General features: G+C 45.5%; 1 protein-coding gene across 10 annotated transcripts in view; it reads right to left on the bottom strand.

Annotated features, from left to right (window-relative positions):
• Positions 1-7,808: 7,808 nt before the first annotated feature.
• The window catches only part of EFHB (EF-hand domain family member B), a 67,280-nt gene continuing 54,182 nt past the window's right edge, over positions 7,809-20,906 (bottom strand). For 6 of the 10 annotated variants that reach the window (XM_086363986.1, XM_086358010.1, XM_086358889.1 and 3 more), the window contains 4 exons: positions 17,964-18,171; positions 15,223-15,435; positions 13,274-13,455; positions 7,809-8,139 (listed from right to left, as the gene is read on the bottom strand). In XM_086363986.1, the coding sequence (XP_086220112.1) occupies positions 7,966-8,139; positions 13,274-13,455; positions 15,223-15,435; positions 17,964-18,171 (777 nt within the window). In that variant the 3' untranslated portion in view covers positions 7,809-7,965. Of the gene's footprint in view, positions 8,140-12,552; positions 12,990-13,273; positions 13,456-14,506; positions 14,610-15,222; positions 15,436-17,963; positions 18,172-20,906 lie in introns of those variants that run through there. The other 4 variants (XM_086361950.1, XM_086362601.1, XM_086360591.1 and 1 more) reach the window with 3 other exon arrangements.

Here is a 20,906-nt window from a genome sequence, read left to right as displayed (position 1 = left end):
GGAGGACCAGATGGAGGGAGGGAGAGATAATCACCCTGAGGATAAGTTTAAGATTTTGGAGCAGAGCTACTTTAATCTTCAACCTGGCCTAGGTATCCACCCATGAGGGGATTGAATATTACACAACCAGAAGTGTGTGTATATCTGCACGTCTCTAAAATGCGCCTGTGCACCCCGTGTTCACTCAGCGCTACTTACAGTAGCCAAGACATGGAAGCAACCTAAATGACAGTCGACAGATGCATGGGAAAAGATGTGCCATGTATATATAATGGAAATTACATATACTGGAGTATTAGCCATTAAAACAAAGGAAATAATTCCATTTGCAGCAGCATGGATGGACGAACAGATTGTCATACCGAATGAAGTAAGCCAGACAGAGAAAGAGAAATGCCATATGGCAGCCCTTATATTCGGACTCTAAAAAGAAATAATAAAAATGAACTTACAGGCTCACAGGCTTAGAAAATGAGCTTACGGTTGTTGGGGGAAGGAATAGTTAGGGAGTTTGGGAAAGTCAAGTTAGGGTTGCAAAAACGGATAACCAACAAGGACCTATTGTATACCACATGGAACTCTGCTCAACCATAATGTGCCAGCCTGGATGGAATGGGGTTTGTGGGGAGAATGGATACATGTGTATGTATGTCTGAGTCCCTTTGCTGTCCACCTGAAATTACCACATTTTTAATTGGCTATACTCCAATATAAAATAAAAAGGCTTTTGAAAATAAAATGAGAGTGTGGAGCTTTCATGGTGATTTCAAAGGTACATGTAACCAGCGTCACTCTCTCCCTGCCTCCTTCCTTGCTCCCTCTTTGGTAACATCAACATTCCTGTAGGTGGTCCTCCTACTTAACTCCAGACTTCTCACATTTTGAGCTCTTCTCCTTCAACAATCTTATTCTCCACCAACATCAGCCATCCATGCCCACTGTCACATCCCAAACATTACCAACAACTCCACCACCTCCAGGATCTCAGATGCAAGCGTTCCACTCTCGGATCCCCATCGCCTATTTTTCTAGATTGTGTGTGTGTGTGTGTGTGATACTTCTCCACAATCATTCGACCCGCTAGAATGGTCCGATCTGTTGACTCTGCCGTTTTTCACTACCCTTTCATTTCTGAGCATCCTCTTTACCCATCTTAGTTTCCACAGGTAGTCACTACAATCACACTGTTGCATGCACTCAGCTCCTTTATCCTCCCACCATCTTATTCACCAGGTGAAATCCCTACCCTCGCTAAACCAGAGCTCCGCTTACTCCAGATCTGAAGTTCAGCGGTTGCAGAAACTAACTGAGCACAAACACAAGACTGAGTGCCCGACCTCACCTCACGTTTGTGATCTCCAATTTCAAGATGCTGGCAGCTCTAGTACGTTATTGATAAAACTGGACTTCATCAGAATTTAAAGCTTCCTTTTAAATTTAAAAATACCTTCAAAACACAAAGCTGATAAGGAACTTGTATCCAGTATACATTTTTTAAACTCTCAAAATTTAATAATAAGAAAACAAGTCAATTTTTAAAGAATAAAAAGGCAACATATTAGAATAGACACTTCACCAAAAAGGTATTGGCACGAACAATGAGGGTGAAAGATGCTTAACGTCGTTATCACAGAAACGCAGACTAAAACCACAATGTGCTGTTACTATGCACCAAGCAGGATGACTACACTTCACAAAGAGGAAAACTGACAGCACTAGGGCGCACTAGAACTCCTCAAACTGCTGGTGATAACACAAGCTGCTGTGGCCATCCTGGAAACACATTTTCAGCTTCTCGTAAAATTAAACATACACTTGCCACAGGTATTTCTCCAAGAGGAATGAAAACTTATCTTTGTGCATGTACAAAGATAACCGGTACATGACTATCCATGGCAGCTTTTTCCAGACTTGCCAAAAACTGGAAACAACTCAAGACATGTCTTTAACTGTGAATGGATAGACAAATTATAGCCTGTCCACACGGTGGAAAACCACTCAGGGCTAAAAAGATTGCAGTGCTGATCCACGCAGCGACGCGGATGGATCTCAGAAGCATTGTACTAAGTGAAGCAAGCTGCTCTCAGAGGCTGGCTACAATCTCCATGAGTCCCCCGATAGGACATTTTGAAAAAGGTGACACTACAGGACAAAAAGCAGACCAGCTGTTGTAGGGCCGAGTAGGAAGGGGAAGGACAACATTCTGAGAAGTGGCACGACGCGCCTGTGTTTTGTCTGTGATGGTGGTTGCACACCCCCGTGCATTTGTCAACATTCATAGACTTGCATACTTTAAAAGAGTAGATTTTAATGTACATAAATACATGTCACAAATCTATTTAAAAGCTGATAGAATTTATCACAGTAGTAAAACAAAAACCACAGAAACAAATCTGACAGAAGATGTACAGCGTCTCAACATGGAAGGCTGGAGTTTGTTGCTTTCACTGCCAGGGTCTCGGCTCAATTCCTGGTTGGAGAACTAAGATCCCACAAGTTTCACGGTGTGTCCCCCCAAAGCATATATATGAAAAACTAAAAAGTGTTTACTGAGATAAAGAAAAACTTAGTATGCATGGATATACCATATTTATTGTTTGGAAGTCACAACATTATCATGAAAAACTAAAACCATGAAATGATAGGGGGAATAGATGGAATAAAACTATCAAAGTGTTAAAAATATTTTAATCTACAACATAGGTATATAGGGTTTTTACAATTTTTTACTTTTATAAATTCTTTAAAAATTTTAATAAAAAATTAAAATAAATCTAAGAAAATGGAGAGCTATAAAGTGTTTACCGAAATAAAAGCTAAATAAATGTATGATGGACCATATTTATTGTTTGGAAGTCACAACATTATCGAAATGTCAGTTCTCCCAATTAATCTTTAGAGTCAATATGTTCACAACAAAAAAATCCCAGCAGACTGTATGAGTGTGCATATTAAAAAAAAAATAGAATGAGGTGCTCTGCTCAAAGCATATAGTAAAGTGACAGACTGGCCATGATAGGTACTCTGAATTACCTAGAGCAGTAGGCCAAGGGGAATTGTTGAATCTGTCAAAATCAAATCATTCTTCAATAAAAAATAAATCAATAAAAACACAAAAAATACAAAAAAAAAAAAAATCAACCACGGACGCCTAGTTAAGGAAAACGAGAATCGTGAGGATGCGGACAAAGCCGAGAGGCCACCGTAAAGATCCCGTGAGCAGGTGGGGACAGAGGGCTGCTTAGGAGCGGGTGAGATGAGCTACAACCTAAACGCAGGCCTTCCGATGGTATTTCCTGAGCTACAGCGGTGCCTACGAGCTCCATAGCCATGAAACCAGCTTACAGGCTGGTAGGGAAGGCCTTTGTTACTTCCCTTTTGTGAGTAAGACGCCAGAGCTTCGTAGGGTCGGAGTCTCCCAGTCACAGATGCAGTGGGTGACAGACTTATTATTCACACCAATCATGTCTAACGCTCCCAATTTGCTCCTCAGAAGGGGAATGATTGATGAACCAAAATTGCTAAGCTTTAAAACACTTTTCATGGCTGCAGTGATGAACTAAAAAGCCTCCTGATGAAGGTGAAAGAGGAGAGTGAAAAAGTTGGCTTAAAACTCAACATTCGGAAAACGAAGATCATGGCATCTGGTCCCATCACTTCATGGGAAATAGATGGGGAAACAGTGGAAACAGTGTCAGACTTTATTTTGGGGGGCTCTAAAATCACTGCAGATGGTGACTGCAACCATGAAATTAAAAGGCGCTTACTTGCCGGGGACCAGCCCCGGCTGATCCAGGGTATTCGAAGGAGAGACGGCATAGGCGAGGATCAGGATACAATAGCTTCAATTAGATATTAATTAAAGATATAAAGAGTAATAGAATAAGGATAGCTCAGTAGGAAAATTCAGTGGAGAAAAGAGGCTGAGTAGCTTGGTTTACGCGGGAGACCAATAAAACTTCAAGACAAGAAGTTTGCACCACTTACGTAGGCCGCAGGCGTCCTTCCGTTCTCCCGAAGGAGAGGAGACACTGAGGCCTCCCCGGTCGGATCTTAGAAGCCCAGGCATAATTAGTAAGCATGGTGGGTTCCGCGCTCCAGATGGAGACTCAACCAGAGTGAGAGAGAGAGCGACATGGGGAGACCAGTATTTCTAAAACTGATCCCAATTCTTTATTTTCCAGAGTCTGTTTTTATACACTGAGATGTTATACAAAAGTCACGTGGGGACAGCAGTCCTGACTTTTATTAAAGTCAGGTGCTTCACACAAATGTATACAGAGGTCTGAGGGGTGTTACATCATCTTCTGGCCAGGGGGGGCCTGCTGACAATTTACGACCCTCTCCTTGTGATAGCGGTCAGTCAGTCAGGACACTTACTTCTCCAGGGCTGATTAGTCTCAAAACAGACACCACCCAAATAAAGTTACATTCCTACAGGGTGAGGGTGTAGTGGATTTTAGTTAAGGAAAGAATTTACTTAGCCTAAGGTCTAACATGATTAATATCAAAGGTTAATACTTATTCCTTCTATATATTCATTAATGTGTGTAAGGGCAGGGGATATGGAGACTTAGCAACAAACATTGGCTCAACAAATGAAAAACCCTTCACCAACACAATTTCTAATTAGCCCACTATACTTATACTTATAGTTTTCTAACTTCTCTAAAGAACCTGTTTTTAGAGGGTTTAAAGCATCTTGTGCCTCTCACGGTTGGGAGGCTGTGAGCAATCACATGTGGCCGGAGGAGCCTGTCAGGCAGGCTAGAGAACCTTCAGAGGAGTTTGTAGGTTAAAACACTCTTGTCACACCCAAGAGTTTTTATTGACTGGAGCTCTAGGTTAACTCCTTCTCCGAAAGAAGTGGTGGGGGACAGCCCGCCGTAAAGTCAGAGGTGTAGGTAAGAGCACAAAGTAGTAAAGTAGGCAGGCTCTGGTAATGGGGGTAGATGCTCGAGGAGTTCCAGGGGGACTCCTGAGGCTCGATCCCACCTTTGCGTATGTCGAGCCTCCTTCCTCATGACCTTTGTCACGGGCGGAGTACCTCACTCTGGCTTGGAAAAAAAGTTATGACCAACCTAGACAGCATATTCAAAAGCAGAGACATTACTTTGCCAACAAAGGTCCATCTAGTCAAGGCTATGGTTTTTCCAGTGGTCATGTATGGATGTGAGAGTTGGACTGTGAAGAAGGCTGAGCGCCAAAGAATTGATGCTTTTGAACTGTGGTGTCGGAGAAGACTCTTGAGAGTCCCTTGGACTGCAAGGAGATCCAACCAGTCCATTCTGAAGGAGATCAGCCCTGGGATTTCTTTGGAAGGAATGATGCTAAAGCTGAAACTCCAGTACTTTGGCCACCTCATGCGAAGAGTTGACTCATTGGAAAAGACTCTGATGCTGGGAGGGATTGGGGGCAGGAGGAGAAGGGGACGACAGAGGATGAGATGGCTGGATGGCATCACTGACTCGATGGATGAGAGTCTCAGTGAACTCCAGGAGTTGGTGATGGACAGGGAGGCCTGGTGTGCTGCGATTCATGGGGTCGCCAAGAGTCGAACACGACTGAGTGACTGAACTGACTGAAAACACTTTTCAGGGCTTCCCCGGTGGCTCAGTGGTGAAGAATCTGCCTGCCAAGGCAGAAGACCCGGGTATGATCCCTCCTCCAGGAAGATCCCACGTGCTGCGGAGCAACAAACCCTGCGCTCTGGGGCCCAGGGGCTGCGACCACTGAGGCCCAAGCACCCAGAGCCTGCGCTCTGCAAGAGAGGCCACCTCGATGAGAAGCCCGCACACCACAACAAAGAGCGGCCCCAGCTCAGCAATGGAGACCCGGCACAGGCAAAGATAAATAAATACATAAAAATAAAGCTTTAAAAACAAATAAAACACTTTGTAGTCAGAGAAGCATAAGGACGTGAAGAGTAGGTCACACTAGGGACCACGATCTCTGCAAATGGGAATCAAGAAATCAGCGCTCAATCCCTGATGCAATACAATTTAGGAAAAAGGTGTCACTGTAGCAAAAGGCAGAAAAGACATTAACAATGAATTAGAAATCACGAAGGCATGAAACTTGATTGAGGTTACAGTTCTTCATACCTTCTGATTATAGCCAAAGGTAAGAAATGTAGCTCACCATCACTGCACATGGTGACTGCAGCCATGAAATTAGAAGACAATTGCTCCTTGAAAGAAAAGCTATGAACAAACGTAGACAGGGTGTTAAAGGGCAAAGACGTCACTTTGCAGACAAAGGTCTGTATAGTCAAAGCTATGGTGTTCCCAGGAGTCACGTACGGCTGTGAGAGCTGGACAATAAAGAAGGCTGAGTGCTGAAGAATTGATGCTTTTGAACTAGAGAAGACTCTTCAGAGTCCCTTGAACTGCAAGGAGATCAAACCAGTCAATTGTAAAGGAAATCAACCCTGAATATCCATTGGAAGGACTGATGCTGAAGCTGAAGCTCCACTACTTTGGTCACCTGGTGTGAAGAGCTGACTCACTGGAAAAGACCCTGATGCTGGGAAAGATTGAGGGCAGAAGGAGAAGAGGCTGACAGAGGATGAGATGGTCAGGTAGCATCACCAACTCAATGGACAAGAATTTAAGCAAACTCCAGGAGATAGTGGAGGACAGGGAAGCCTGGCATGCACACACAGTCCATGGGGTTACAAAGAGTCCAAGACGACTGAGCGACTGAACAGCAACAACAGACTACAGCATATCCACAATATCTAAGTTAAAGAGTCATGTTTTAGACTAACAGACAAAAAAGCAAGCAACAAAAGGTCAAGGTAGAATACATGTTATCGATCATTCAACTCATCAAGAGATATTACTGAGAAAGCCTCTGTCATGGGTTCAACCCACCCTGGTGCTCTCCTGATGCAGAGAGCACAGCCAGCCTAGATCACACTCCCATCACCACCTGGAGCTCATCCAGCCTCCCACATCACATCTGCACATCAGAGAGCCAAAGCAAACAGCTCTGGTGCCGCAGTGAACAAGAATCCAGCTGCCAGTGCCGGGGACGCGGGTTCAGCCCCTGGTCCAGGAAGATTCGATACGCCAGTAGCAGCTAAACCCCTGGGCCACCACCCCTGAGCACACACTCTGGGACCCACCGCCGCCAACGACAGGGCCCGTGAGAGCACTCTAGATCCCTCTCACTGCAAAGAGGCCGCATGCACGCAACTAGAGGGCCGCCCTCGATCACAGCTGGAGAAAGCCCAGCTCTGCTTCGTGCAGAGCAACGAAGACCCAGCCCCACCAAACACTAATTAATCAATTAAAATTTTAAAAGAGATGAGGCATAAGGGAGGGAATGATTCTTCGCAGTTTGCTACTAACAGCTCTCTAGAACTACATATCTAACACTGTGGTCAGCTGTGTCCTCTTCAGATACTTCAAGGAGAGTATGCTTTTCTGGACATAGATGTGAAAAGCCACCAGCCATTGTCTTTTTGAAGTCAAGTTTTTTCTCCCTGAATCCGCTCCTTGTAATTAAATCTGTTTTCCTCAGATGTTGACAGAGACATAAAAGCCCATCAAGCTTCAGCTGTGTCATAGTGACGCCTACAGAGAAAAACAGCAAAATGCTGAAGGCAAAATCTCATGAACCTGGTGTCACAAACCAGACTTTGAATCTCAGAGCACCCACCAGAATGCTGAGAATCCTTAAGTACACTAAACACGGACAAACTTCCAATATATTCTAGAAGAGCTACACCCTGGGTGCAGTTAAAGGTTAACTCCTGGTGCTTGTCAAGTTCTTTGGTGCTTTATAGGAAACAAGAAAATAAATTTTATAATTCAAAATCGAATTTATTAGCAATGCATCCAGGCATATGAGCCCCACCACAGTGATTGCTGAATTATAGTATCTAAAACCACAATGGACTGAACACATTAGGTGAACACAGATGTAGCAATTCTTCGATCTAAATGAACCCCATAAAGATCACGTGGCCGCTTTGCACTTGGCTCGGTCTGCATGTTGTAACTCATCCAGGACACTTCTGATGTTCTCAACACAAACTTCTCCTCTGTGGTGTTTTTTTGATGCAAGATTCCATACGTTTTCAAATTCATCCTCAGAAAGCTTGACACCAATGTTACATAATATCTCTGAAATCTAGGGGGGGGAAACATTGAAGTCAGACCAAGATTTATGGGTATTTTAGTCTGTATTTTTTAAAAGATCTTGGTAATATCTAAGACTATGGACATTTATCCCTTAAAAAGTGTGTGGATGTGGATGTGTGGATATGTGTCTGTGTGTGTGCTTGTTGCATATAATAAGCACATACCAAAATTCCAGGCCTGTCAGTTCAGGAATCATTTTGTAAACATGAATGAATATGAGGGTGCTCAGCTGTACTAGCCAATAACAAAGCTCCTTTCAAGTCTAGTGTTTCTGATCACGTTAAAGGGAGGCAGCCAGGGACTTCTCGGGCATGCCAGTGGTCAAAACTCTGAGCTTCCAATGCAGGGGGTGTGGGTTCGATCCACAGATAAGTAAAAAATAAATTTAAAAATTTTTAAATAAAGACAGCCAAATTCAAGGAGAAAGAGTAAAACAGTCAAAGATGGCTGCCTCACTAGATTTGACTTCCATGCCCGTAACCCCTTATGTGTTATCTAAACCCCTAGCATATTAGTTTCTCTTTTTAAAAAATAAGAACATTCATGAAACATCTCTAACTGGCCTGCTGTAAACTTTAACCATACTTGTGGGTATGCAAATGTCAGAGAGAGAGAGCAAGCTTGAGCAAGTGAGCAGACTGAAACCTGAGCATGTTGGAATTCCCTGGCAGTCCAGTGCTTAGGACTCAGGCCTGGGTTCCATCCCTGGTCTGGGGACTGAGATCCCACAAGGCATGGAGCATGGCCAAAAAAAGAAAAACCTGAGTATACTGAAAACCGGGAAACTTTATTAGTCATCTCTCTGCAGTGACAGACAGTAAAAGGGAGAAGGGAAGGGGAGGGACAGGGTTTATATGGTCCACGGGAAACACAGAAGGGAGAGAGAAGAGCAAGCGGTGGGAAGAAGTATTAGAGTGAGTGAGAGGAGAAAAGATCTGGGGGATGAAACTAAAAGAGGAAAGGCATTCACTACAGAAGGGAGAGAGAAGAGCAAGCGGTGGGAAGAAGTATTAGAGTGAGTGAGAGGAGAAAAGATCTGGGGGATGAAACTACAAGAGGAAAAGCATTCACTACAGAAGGGAGAGAGAAGAGCAAGCGGTGGGAAGAAGTATTAGAGTGAGTGAGAGGAGAAAAGATCTGGGGGATGAAACTACAAGAGGAAAAGCATTCACTACAGAAGGGAGAGAGAAGAGCAAGCGGTGGGAAGAAGTATTAGAGTGAGTGAGAGGAGAAAAGATCTGGGGGATGAAACTAAAAGAGGAAAAGCGTTTACTAGAAAACACACAGGAGGGAAGCAAAGAAGGAGATGGAAAGAAAGGTCAGACGGTGAACAGGAAAGCCAAGGAAATGGCCCCGCTGCTGAACACACCTCCTGAATGGAACCCTAACAACTAAAAGGTCCCATGGACGTGATGTATCTTGTGGGAAATTAGCAGTAAAATCAACCATACTCGAGATTCAGAAGAGCAGGGCTGCCAGCAGGGGCAGCTACAGCAGAGGTGACTCAAGGCCGGCACAGCTTCTGTTCCCACCCAGCGGCGGGGAAGGGACGTCCCTGCAGAGTGCGCCTAGGAGGGGTCTTGGGCATCCCAGACCTCCTCCGCGGCTTCCTGCCCTGCTCCTTGGGAGGCATTTCTACTCCATCTTGTGTATTGATGAGCCAACAGAAACCCATCTATTCTAAGGGCTTCCCAGGTGGCGCTAGTGGTAAAGAATCTGCCTGCCAATGCAGGAGATGCAGGAGACTCAGGTTCCATCCCCAGGTCGGGAAGATCCCCGGAGAAGGAAATGGCAACCGGCTCCAGTATTCTTGCCTGGAGAATCCCATGGACACAGGAGTCTGGCAGGCTACAGTCCATGGGGTCACAAAGAGTCGGACACAACTGAGCTGAGCGACTGAGCATACACATCTATTCTCAGGGTGATGCTGTTCTCCAACCAGGCCTCAAGGTCCTTTTTTTTTTTAATAAACTTTTCTTAGAGCAGTTTTAGGTTTCTAGAAAAACTGCAGAAATTACAGAGAGCTCCCATATGCCCCATCACTTGCACCCCCATTTCCCTTATTACTAATTCTTTTTTTTTAAACTTTACAATATTGTATTGGTTTTGCCAAATATCAAAATGAATCCGCCACAGGTATACATGTGTTCCCCATCCTGAACCCTCCTCCCTCCTCCCTCCCCATACCATTCCTCTGGGTCGTCCCAGTGCACCAGGCCCAAGCATCCAGTATCGTGCATCAAACCTGGACTGGCGACTCGTTTCATACATGATATTATACATGTTTCAATGTCATTCTCCCAAATCTTCCCACCCTCTCCCTCTCCCATAGAGTCCATAAGACTGTTCTATACATCAGTGTCTCTTTTGCTGTCTCGTATACACGGTTATTGTTACCATCTTTCTAAATTCCATATATATGCGTTAGTATACTGTACTGGTGTTTTTCTTTCTGGCTTACTTCACTCTGTATAATAGGCTCCGGTTTCATCCACCTCATTAGAACTGATTCAAATGTATTCTTTTTAATGGCTGAGTAATACTCCATTGTGTATACATACTAATTCTTTTTAAAAGCTTGTTTATTTGCAGCCGTGCTGGGTCTTCGTTGCTGTGCAAGGGCTTTCTCTGCTTGCGGTGTGCTGGCTTCTCAGTGAGGGGATCTCTCTTGTGATGGAGCTTGGGCTGCAGGGCACGTGGGGTTCGGTAGCTGTGACACGTGAGTCCGGTAGGTGCAGCCCCAGGCTCCAGAGCACAGGCTCAGTAACTGTGGCTTTCAGGCTCGGGAGCTCAGTAGTCCTGGCTCTCAGGCTTAGCTGTTCACTGCATGTGGGATCTTCCTGAACTAGGAATTGAACCCGTGTCCCCTGCGTTGGCAGGATTCTGAACCACTGGAACACCAGGGAAGCCCCTATTAATATCTTTTTCTTTCTTTTTTTGGCTATGCCACATGGCATGTGGGATTTTATTTCCCAGACAGAGATCAAACCCCTGGTGCATTCAAAGTACAGAGTCTTAATCCCAGGCCCACAAGAAACACCGCATTAAGTGCAGTGTATTTGTTACAAGTGATGAGCCAGTACTGATACAGTGTATTTAACTGAAGCCCACAGTTCACGCTAAGGCGTTCACTCTCTGTTGCGTAACCTATGGATATTGACAGATGTATAATGACGTCTATCCACCATTAGGTGGCGGTAGAGTGAAGAACTCGCCAGCCAATGCAGGAGACAAAAGAGGCGAGAGTTCGATCCCTGGATCCTGAAGATCCCCTGCAGAAGGGAATGGCAATCCACTCCACTATCTTGCTTGGAGAATCCCGTGGACAGAGGAGTCCAGCGAACAACAGTGCATAGGGTCGCAGAGTCGGACACGGCTGAAGCGATTTAGCACACACCATTATGGTATCTCTTTACGACCCCATGGACTGTAGCCCAGCAGGCTCCTCCGTCCATAGAATTCTCCAGGCAAGAAAGAGTACTGGAGTGGGTTGCCATTTCCTTCTCCAGGGGATCTTCCTGACCCAGGGACCAAATCCGGGTCTCCTGCATTACAGGCGGATTCTTTACCATCTGAGCTACTAGGGGAGCTCCATTATGGTATCATACTGCCTTAAAGATCCTCTGTGCTACAGACATTTATCCCCCATCTTCCCTCCAAGCCTCTGGCACACTGGTCTTCTTACTTCTCCATGGCTTTGCCTTTTCTAGAATATCATTTGGTTGGAATACTATTTGTGCAAGCCTCTGGGTTCTTACTTTCTACCTAGAATCATGAGATAAACAATGACTTACTGGTTAAAAGAATTTTTTTTTTTTTTTTTTTTTAGTTAAAAGAATTTTAAGCATCAGGAAACAAGCAGGAGATTCTCATTTGTTTTGTCAGCCCTGACAGCCTATTTCATAGGCCCTTTAGAGTGACTAAGGGAAGAGAAAATATAGTCTGTGCGTGTCTCCTCTCCACCGTCTCTGTGCTGGATCGAGGGTCCCTTCTTTGGGACCACCCAGTAAGCATCATCCTGTCTTTCTGCCCAACCCCTTTCAGTGGGGATGAATCGCTGCAATGAATATTACTAAGTCTGCGAGTTTGTAAGTGAGGGACCCTTCATCTGAAGTCCTGGAAAGCATCGTAGGTCTGTTCACATCATTCCCAGCTCTGGATCTGAGAGTTCAAAGAAGGCGTTGCTCCCTAGATCACAACTCGCCTTCCACAATGGCAGATCCAGACGGGCTGCTCTGACCCAGACCTGCTATTACTTCTCAGCCCTCAGAACCCCAGTGCCTATTCTGGCCTAGCTGGTTGCACCTGCTTGAAACCCAACGTAGGAAGAAAATCACCTGGGGTGTGACGACCACGTTTTCCAAGTGAAAAAAATGAGACACATGTTGGGCGGACACACGAGAACAGGGCAGAACATTTTAAATCAGGGCTTGTTGCGATCACCTGAGATAACAGCTCACCGAGAAGGCAGAGGGGCCCTCCTCACACGTACTCTGTGGTTTTTGGAGACCCACGACCACAGGGAGACTCACACAAGGAAGGGACTGAGCATCTTTGCTTTTTAAAAAAAATTATCTTTGGCTGTGCCGGGTCTTCGCTGCTGCATGTGGGCTTTCGCCAGGTGCAGTGGGCAGGTCTCCTCTCCAGTCGCGGTGCGGGGGCTGTTCTCGTCATAGAGTGTGGGCTGCAGAGCGCGGGCCAGCAGCTGCGGTGTGCGGGCTTAGATGCCTCCTGGCATGTGGAATCTCCCCACCAGTGATGGAACCCACGTCCCCTGCATTGGCAGGCGGATTCTTAACCACTGGACCACCAGGGAACTCCTGGGCCTCTTTGCTTTTACTCAACAAAGAAGAATGTTGAATGTTAGGAAAACATTTTTCTTTTTAGACATAGGTCATGGTAAATATGTAACATGAGTGAAATGCCTCTTATCAGAGTAAGTTCTACTTGAAGAATTGTACCAAATATCACAACCAAATCGCACATGATCCTCAGGAATCCTAATCTGAGGGGCTCCTGATGACTTTTATAATACAAAAGCTCAAACAAATAAACCTTTCCATCTTTGTGTGCCAATGTAAAGTTGGCCTTTCTTTCAACCCTTTTGAAATCCCATGCGGTACCTCTTGTTTGGATCTGGTCTTGAAGAAGTCCCTTTCAAAGACCCCTTTCTGGGCAAAGATGGTAGGATGCAGCAGTGAGTAGGCATTTCCCTCCTCACCGTAACTGGTCCTGTCGCTGACTCGGCGAATTAGGGGGGCAGGAATATCCGACCGAATGGTTGGAACGCCATATGTGGGGTAACCTAGGACATCAATCGAGGGGAAAAACAGACATTCTAAATATAGCAGCTGCCACTGAGCACTGGAAATGTGGCCAGTCCAAACTGAGATGTGCTGTGAGTGTAAAACACACAATTTCAAAGATTTAGGCAGTACCCAAAGAAAGAATGTGGAACATTTAATTAGCCATCTTATACTGATTCCTTGTTGAGATGGCAATGCTTTGGAGATACACACTGTGTACTATATGTACATACAATAGTACAATATGTACTATTTAAAAGAACACTTTTGGCTGCTCCATGCGGCTCTCAGGATCTTAGTTCCCTAACCAGGTATTGAATCTGGGCCACAGCTGAGACAGCACTGAGTCCTAGCCACTGGGCTGCCAGGGAATTCCCAATATACTATTAAAGTTAATTGCACTTGTTTCTTTTTCTTAATGTGGCTACTAAAAAATTTTAAATACATGACGATGATTGTATTTCTGTTGGACAGGACTATTCCACAGAGAACAGTGAGATCTCATCACAACAGAATATAAAGTGTGTCTATGAAATCCAGTAAAGAAAAACGTGTAAATCCTTAATCATGGCCTTACTCCAAAAAAGGGATCTTAACCGACATAAAAGAGCCTTTCTAAATAACCAGCATTCATCATGATTGGTACTGAGATTCCGGGGTCTATGAGTTGAATTGTATCCTCCCCAGACTCTAATGTTAAAGTCCTAACCCTAGTACCTCAAGAGGTGACCTTATTTGGAAATAGGGTCACTGCGAGAATAATTACAATGTGGTCATACTGGAGAAGGACGGACCCTTGGTCCAATATGCCTGGAGTTCTTATAAAAAGGGGACGCGGGGGCAGAGACACTCACACGGGAGAAAACCACATGAAGGGGAAGGCAGAGATTGGGGTGACGCAGCAGAAAGCGAGCAGCACCAAAGACTGCCAACACACACCCAGAAGCCAGGACGGGCCTGGAGAAAAGGCCCCTCACAGCCTCAGAAGGAAGCCAGCCTGACAACACCCTGATCTCACACATCTGGCCATCGTGGAATCACAAATTTCTGTTTTTCTTTTTTTTTAATTTAAATTGATTTTTATTGCAATACAGTGGCTTTACAACACTGTGTCAGTTTCTACTGCAACAGCAAAGCGGATCTGAGTGGTGACCTAAACAGGAAGGAAATCCAAAAAAGAGACGATCAATTTCTGCTGTTTAACCATTCAGTTTGTGGTATTTGTTGCGACAGCCCTAGCAGATTAACAGATGGAGAATGAAAACGAAGGAACTGTTCTCTAACAGCTCCTCAAATTCTGAGGGGAAATCTGTTTTTAGCTAAGAATCACTTGATTTAAGTCTCCCACCACTTGGGACTCCCCTGGTGGTCCAGTGGTTAAGACTCCAGGCTCTCAATGTGGGGGCATCAGTGTGACCCCTGGTCAGGAAAATAAAACCCCACGTGCTTCATGGTGCAGCCAAAAAAAGTCTCCTACCACTTGCTGAATTCTGAATTCTGACAGTATCTAACATTCGGGGTTCTGAGCTATCATGGTTTCAATTTCATTATTACAGAGACAATCATTTCACTTGGGGCACCATGAACATTAGCTCAATTCAGCCTCTATCTAGTAAGCCCCTCTGAGGGCTTAAAACACAGAGTTGAATGAAAGGTCCTAGGCTTTGAGAAAGTAAGTGCCTAATGGAGGCTGGGGACAGCCAAGGACAGATCCTTCTGCGTTTGCTGCTCCTTTTAAAACTCAGCATATAAGGTAACAAACTTACAAGTGGAAGGAACAGCGCCTACGACCGCACTGATCTCGGAAGAAGTCGTCTTGTAGTGATTAGAAACTTTATCGTTTGGCCTCAGAAGTGTCCGAAGAGTCTTTTCTGAGCTCCCTGGTTCTTTTAAGACAATATCTTCAGGCTTTAACAGGAGAGCTGGTTCAGATTCTTCTACATTAGCCTCAGCAGGGTTTGCACAATCCGCTTTTCTACCTTCAAACAAAGGAAAACGGGGGAAAAGTACAGGACAAAGTTACAACCCAGGGCTCGCCCTGTAGCAAGGTGAGTTTTCGCAGTTAGTCTCTTCTTGCTGGTGAAAAGGGAGGCTGAGCTGGTGCAGACACTTCACTGACACCAGGACTCGCTCTGGAAGCACAAGTTCATACACCAGGAGATGTGAACAACGTCTAATATTTCTATTCACCACCCTGCTCATTCCACTCTAGAATAAAGTTTTAAGTCTGAAACACCAAAAGAAAACAGAAAACATTTTTTCTTTCCTTTTTTTAAAAATTAGAGCTCATTTTCATATTTGACTCGAACACAGGATTACCAGAGCTGTTCCTAGGACTATGCCCTGGGAAAGGTAAGAGAAGACGTATTTGGAGTGGGTCGCGGCGGGGGGACGCCACGCACTGCGAATTTGGAGAAGCGAGGAGAACTCGCTGTGCGCGCCCAGTTCTACAAATAGCCCCCTCCAAGTCAGCGTACAAAAGAAAACCCTGAGGTGCGGCTCTCATGCTAAGACTCGGCCTCTCCCGCAGCCGCGCTCCGCGGAGGCAGCTGCGCGGCAGAGGACTCAGTCCTGACGCAGCATCCCCCGGGCCGGAAGTGCGCCGCCTGCGCCAGGGGGCGCGCGGTCGCCCGCGCGGGAGGAGCCGAGGGGCGGGGCTGGAGGGGCCGAGGGGCGGGGCTGGAGGGGCCGAGGGGCGGGGCGGGAGGAGCCGAGGGGCGGGGCGGGAGGAGCCGAGGGACGGGGCGGGAGAAGCCGAGGGGCGGGGCGCGAGGGCGGGCGGCGCCCGGCGGCCGCTCGGGACCGGAAGACACCTGAGGCCCGTCCCTCCCTCAGCTCCTGCGGCCGTGGCCCCGAAAGCATCAGGCCCCGGGTTCCAGATCCTCTAATCCCCTTCTCGCACCGCTCCTCCTAAAGGCAGAAATCCGGAACAAGTATGACAAGTTTTTAGAAAACTTCCAGAAAGCCAGCTCCTTGAAGAACTCAACCCCTTTTCTCTAGCCGACAACACTGGGACAGACCATTCCTGAGCCCCTGCTGACTGACCCTTCAGCCACTATCTTAGAAGAAAAGGAAAGAGGAAAAACCCCAAAACCTCCACTGAAATGGGCTGCTGAAGTCAGGACCCCCAAACCAGAAACAATTTGAGGAACCATCTGGTTTGAAAACAGGCTTCTGCTTTCCCCACTACTTCATGAGTTGTGCCAAGAAAGAATACTGTCACCCTCTGCTTATTTCTGAGAGGACTAGGGGCGAGCTGTTTTTTATAAGAAGCTTCATTAGGTAGAAAAGATCTTCCTGCTCTCCATCTAGTGGATAGAGTAGAAAAACCGTCCCAGAAACTGGTAAGGGCACCCATCCTCAATAAAGCCCAAAATGTGGCATTGGCTTTGCAGAAATAAAAGTGAAAACTTTTTAGAGGGAGAGATATTCCAAGAGCAGATAAAAATGCAAACAACCTTTTAAAAGGTAATCATCTCTAATAAACCAGACTTGAAAATTAAAGCAAATGAGGTGTCATTATATAACAACTAAATTACCAGAATGTTTGAAATAACACTCAATGGTAGCTAGATTAGAGTAAAACCTTCTCACAGTCTTGACTGATAAAATTGCAAATGGGTAGAATCATTGAAAAAGGCAAAATGAAAACAGTTACTTCTGGGACCAAAATGACATTCATAAGAAATGAGATAGAAACAGAAACCTTCTGAAAGATGGTAATCGTTATATGGTCACTCATATTACCCTTGAAATATTTGGAAATAACCTAAGTTTTAGACAGTGAGGAAATGGTTTAGTAATTTACAATACATCAGTGTGAAGGAACTGAAAATGAAGTTTACAGAAATCGTGAAAGTATCTCTTCGTTCCATAGAAATTGGAGACCTAAGTGTTTTTTAAGCCAAATAAAAATGGTACATTCACTATGATTTTAGCTATTTTAAAATATTTCCATACACGCATGCACAAATTAATTCCTACATATGTATATATCTATATGTGGTTAGTGATGCAGGAAGATATTATGTAAACATGAAAATGTTTGAATAAAAGTCAAGATTAGGGTTGTCCTTTTCTTACAAAATGTAAAAGATCAAATTCTATTTTACAATTGACTTTTCCAGGGAAGGGAAGCTAATTTCTCTAAGAATATGGTTTTCAAACATCTTTCTTAGGAACCCTCTTTCATATTTTGGGTTTCTGTGTAAATTGCTTTGCTCATAATTGTTTTCTTTTGAGTAAGTAATACAGTTCCAAACTCAAGAGATAACAAAACATAGACTGTCCCTTAGCAACCTATCCCTACCTCACCTCCCCAGATATAATAAATGTTATCAGATTCTTTCCTGTCCTTCCACTTATATTCTATGCATGAAAAAGAAATATGTATATATGTGCATATTTTTAAATACATAATATTAAAGTTGACAAGAGTTGAACTCCCAGGACAAAGAAAACATGTAAGTACATTTAAGAATTTAGCAAACCTTCAAAAATTAAATACCTTTAATGAGGACCCTCTCTTCATACTCTTTAAGGGGGGTTTTATCTTTCCAGGTAAGAAAATTCACAAATTCGAGGTAGTTAATCAGCCCGTCTTTATCCACATCACAGTATTCAAATAGCTGGTCCAGGAGCTTCTCGTCTAAGTGCAAGTGGGCCTGGTCACACGCTTCCTGAAGCTCAGCTTTGTCTATCGCCCCATCTCCCTTCTGTTAGACACAAAGCAAGAAAAGGTGATGTGAGCATTGTCTTCAAGAGCGGAAGTGGGCAATGTCTGTTATTTCCCTTGAGAAAAAAAAAGTCTATCACATAAATTCCAAGAATCTGTCTTATTTTTCACGTAGTAGTTGCTAGTCGCTCGGTCTTGTCCGACTCTTTGCGACCCCATGGACTGTAGCCTCTCAGGCTCCTCCGTCCATGGGATTTTCCAGGCAAGAGTGCTGGAGTGGATTGCCATTTCCTTCTCCAGGGGATCTTCCCGACCCAGGAATCCAACACGGGTCTTCCACATTGCAGGCAGACGCTTTACTGTCTGAGCCACCAGGGAAGCCCCCTATTTTTTTTTTTTTTTCACATAAGAAGAGTCAGTCTTTAAGCGAGATTGGTCCTCATTGTGTCCATCTGATATGTACCCAGTAATTTCAACCCTTTGTTCATTTTAGGATCTTTGTCTTTAAATCATGCTGCCTACACTCTGGTGGAATAGGCCCAAGCATGATCCACGCTGGACATCTCATGTGACCAGCACTGTATACTTCCCACAACGTCCTACAACTTTCCATGCTTCCAAAGCTTTGAAAACCTCTGGTTCCAACTGGGCAGCCCATGGTCCTCCAGGCCACTGCCTGATAAAGAGGAGAAAGTGGCAAGTGGATGCAGGCCAAGCACAGGGAGGTGGGTTCAAAGACAGCTGCCTCTGGGGAACTCCCTGGCGGCACAGTGAGCAGTTAAGACTCCACACTTCTTCCATTGAAGGGAACATGGGTTCAATTCCTGGTCAAGGATCTAAGATCCCGCCGCACTCTAGCTATTAACACTCCCCTGGGCAAGAGGGGCAGTTTCCACCAGTTTCAGACAACAGTTAAAGACAGAAGCACTTAAGGTGAGCTGCAAAGCAGGAAAGGGAAATTTAGAAAGGCTGTAGGCAGAACTTGGAGAAGGCACTGGCACCCCACTCCAATACTCTTGCCTAGAAAATCCCATGGACAGAGGAGCCTGGTAGGCTGCAGTCCATGGGGTCTCGAAGAGTCGGACACAACAGCGACTTCGCTTTCACTTTTCACTTTCATGAATTGGAGAAGGAAATGGCAGCCCACTCCAGTGTTCTTGCCTGGAGAATCCCAGGGACGGTGGAGCCTGGTGGGCTGCCATCTATGGGGTCGCACAGAGTTGGACACAACTGAAGTGACTTAGTAGTAGTAGGCAAAACTGGCTACACTTCGAGGGGTGAGGACCTGGAGCATGGGATGCTTGTTAAGGAGGAATGGCCAGAGCCGGGCGTCTTACCACTTAGCCCTGCTGCAGCCTGTCAAGCCCACCTTAAATACACCTGCCCGCTGACTGTGAAAGGTCCAAGCCTCCCTGCCAGCTGCCACAAGGGAGCTTTGCCCTCTGGAGAGACTTCCCTGAGATAGATAAACTCCCAAGGGAAACCATGAGTGACTCACTGACTAGCATTCGGCTCCTAGGCCCAGAGTTGGAGTCACAATGCTCACGAAGGCAATCCCTTGGAAAATGAGAAACTGACCCAGTGAATTCCAGATGAATTCTAGATAAATTCCTGCAGCTAGACCCACAGGCCTGGATAACGATCCTAACCCTTCTGTTGAAACAGAATTAGGATGTAAAATATATTATCTTGGCAGGGAACTGCAATGTCCTGGATAAAGCAGACTGCTTTATGAAATTCTCTGCTGCATGCCCAAGTCAACAAAAAATGCAGACCCCACAGTCCTAACAAAAGCAATGGGGGGACCAGGGGGATGGCTGTTGAATCAAGGGTCCCCCAAACTAAAATAGATGGTGGTGATAATGAAAATAAATGCTTCTTACCAAGGACAGAGCCACTTCTGCCTCTGCATCCTTTATTTCTCCCTCCCCACACTCAAAACCCAGCTGTTCTAAGGAGGACGTTGACTTGGTGTAAGCCAAAGTCTGCTCACATGGACAAAGTCCTACACGTGGACGTCACCAGATGGTCAACACCGAAATCAGAGTGATTATATCCTTTGCAGCCAAAGATGGAGAAGCTCTATACAGTCAGCAAAAACACGGAGGACGTTGAGCCAAAGGTGTGAGGGGTGAGCCAAAGTCCCCTCGTCCCCAGGGGGACTACGGGCCAGAGGTATCTGTGCAACTTCAGGGGGCAGGGACTCAAACTGCTATGGCTTCACAGGCTGTGGGTGCCAAAGCTCTCATCTCACTCAGTCTGTAACAAGCAGAGGTGTCAGGAATCCGCTGGTGGGGGTTAGGCAGGGTTTGTTCAAAATGGAGAAGGAAGGTTCAAGGTGCATCATTTCTGTGGCTTCCACTGCTGGATGCATAATTGTGTTGCTGCTCTCCATACCCGTCTGGGGCATGTTCTGGCCCTTCTGACCAGAAGCCACAGGGAGACAAGCTAGGACCTTTGGGGCCTCACAGCTCTCAAGACCCTTTGAACTGCAAGTCTCTATGAATAAGGGTTTCATGAACCTGAAACCCAGGGTCCTCACTGGTCTGCTGTGGCTTTCAACCTCAGTGAGAGCTATGAAGGAGCAAAACAAGCAGTCACTCTCCTCGGTGGGTGGACTGCTGCTGCTGCTGAGTCGCCTCAGTCATGTCTGACTCTGTGCGACCCCAGAGACAGCAGCCCACCAGGCTCCCCCGTCCCTGGGATTCTCCAGGCAAGAACTCTGGAGTGGGTTACCATTTCCTTCTCCAATGCGTGAAAGTGAAGTCATTCAGT

The sequence above is a fragment of the Bos grunniens genome, chromosome 1 (assembly GCF_055505025.1).
Source record: "Bos grunniens cultivar Pamir isolate PY7600 chromosome 1, Bosgru_T2T1.0, whole genome shotgun sequence".
In the NCBI taxonomy this organism is placed as follows: Eukaryota; Metazoa; Chordata; class Mammalia; order Artiodactyla; family Bovidae; genus Bos; species Bos grunniens.
Note: the sequence above shows the minus strand (reverse complement) of the source record. Positions and strands in the feature narration are given on the sequence as shown.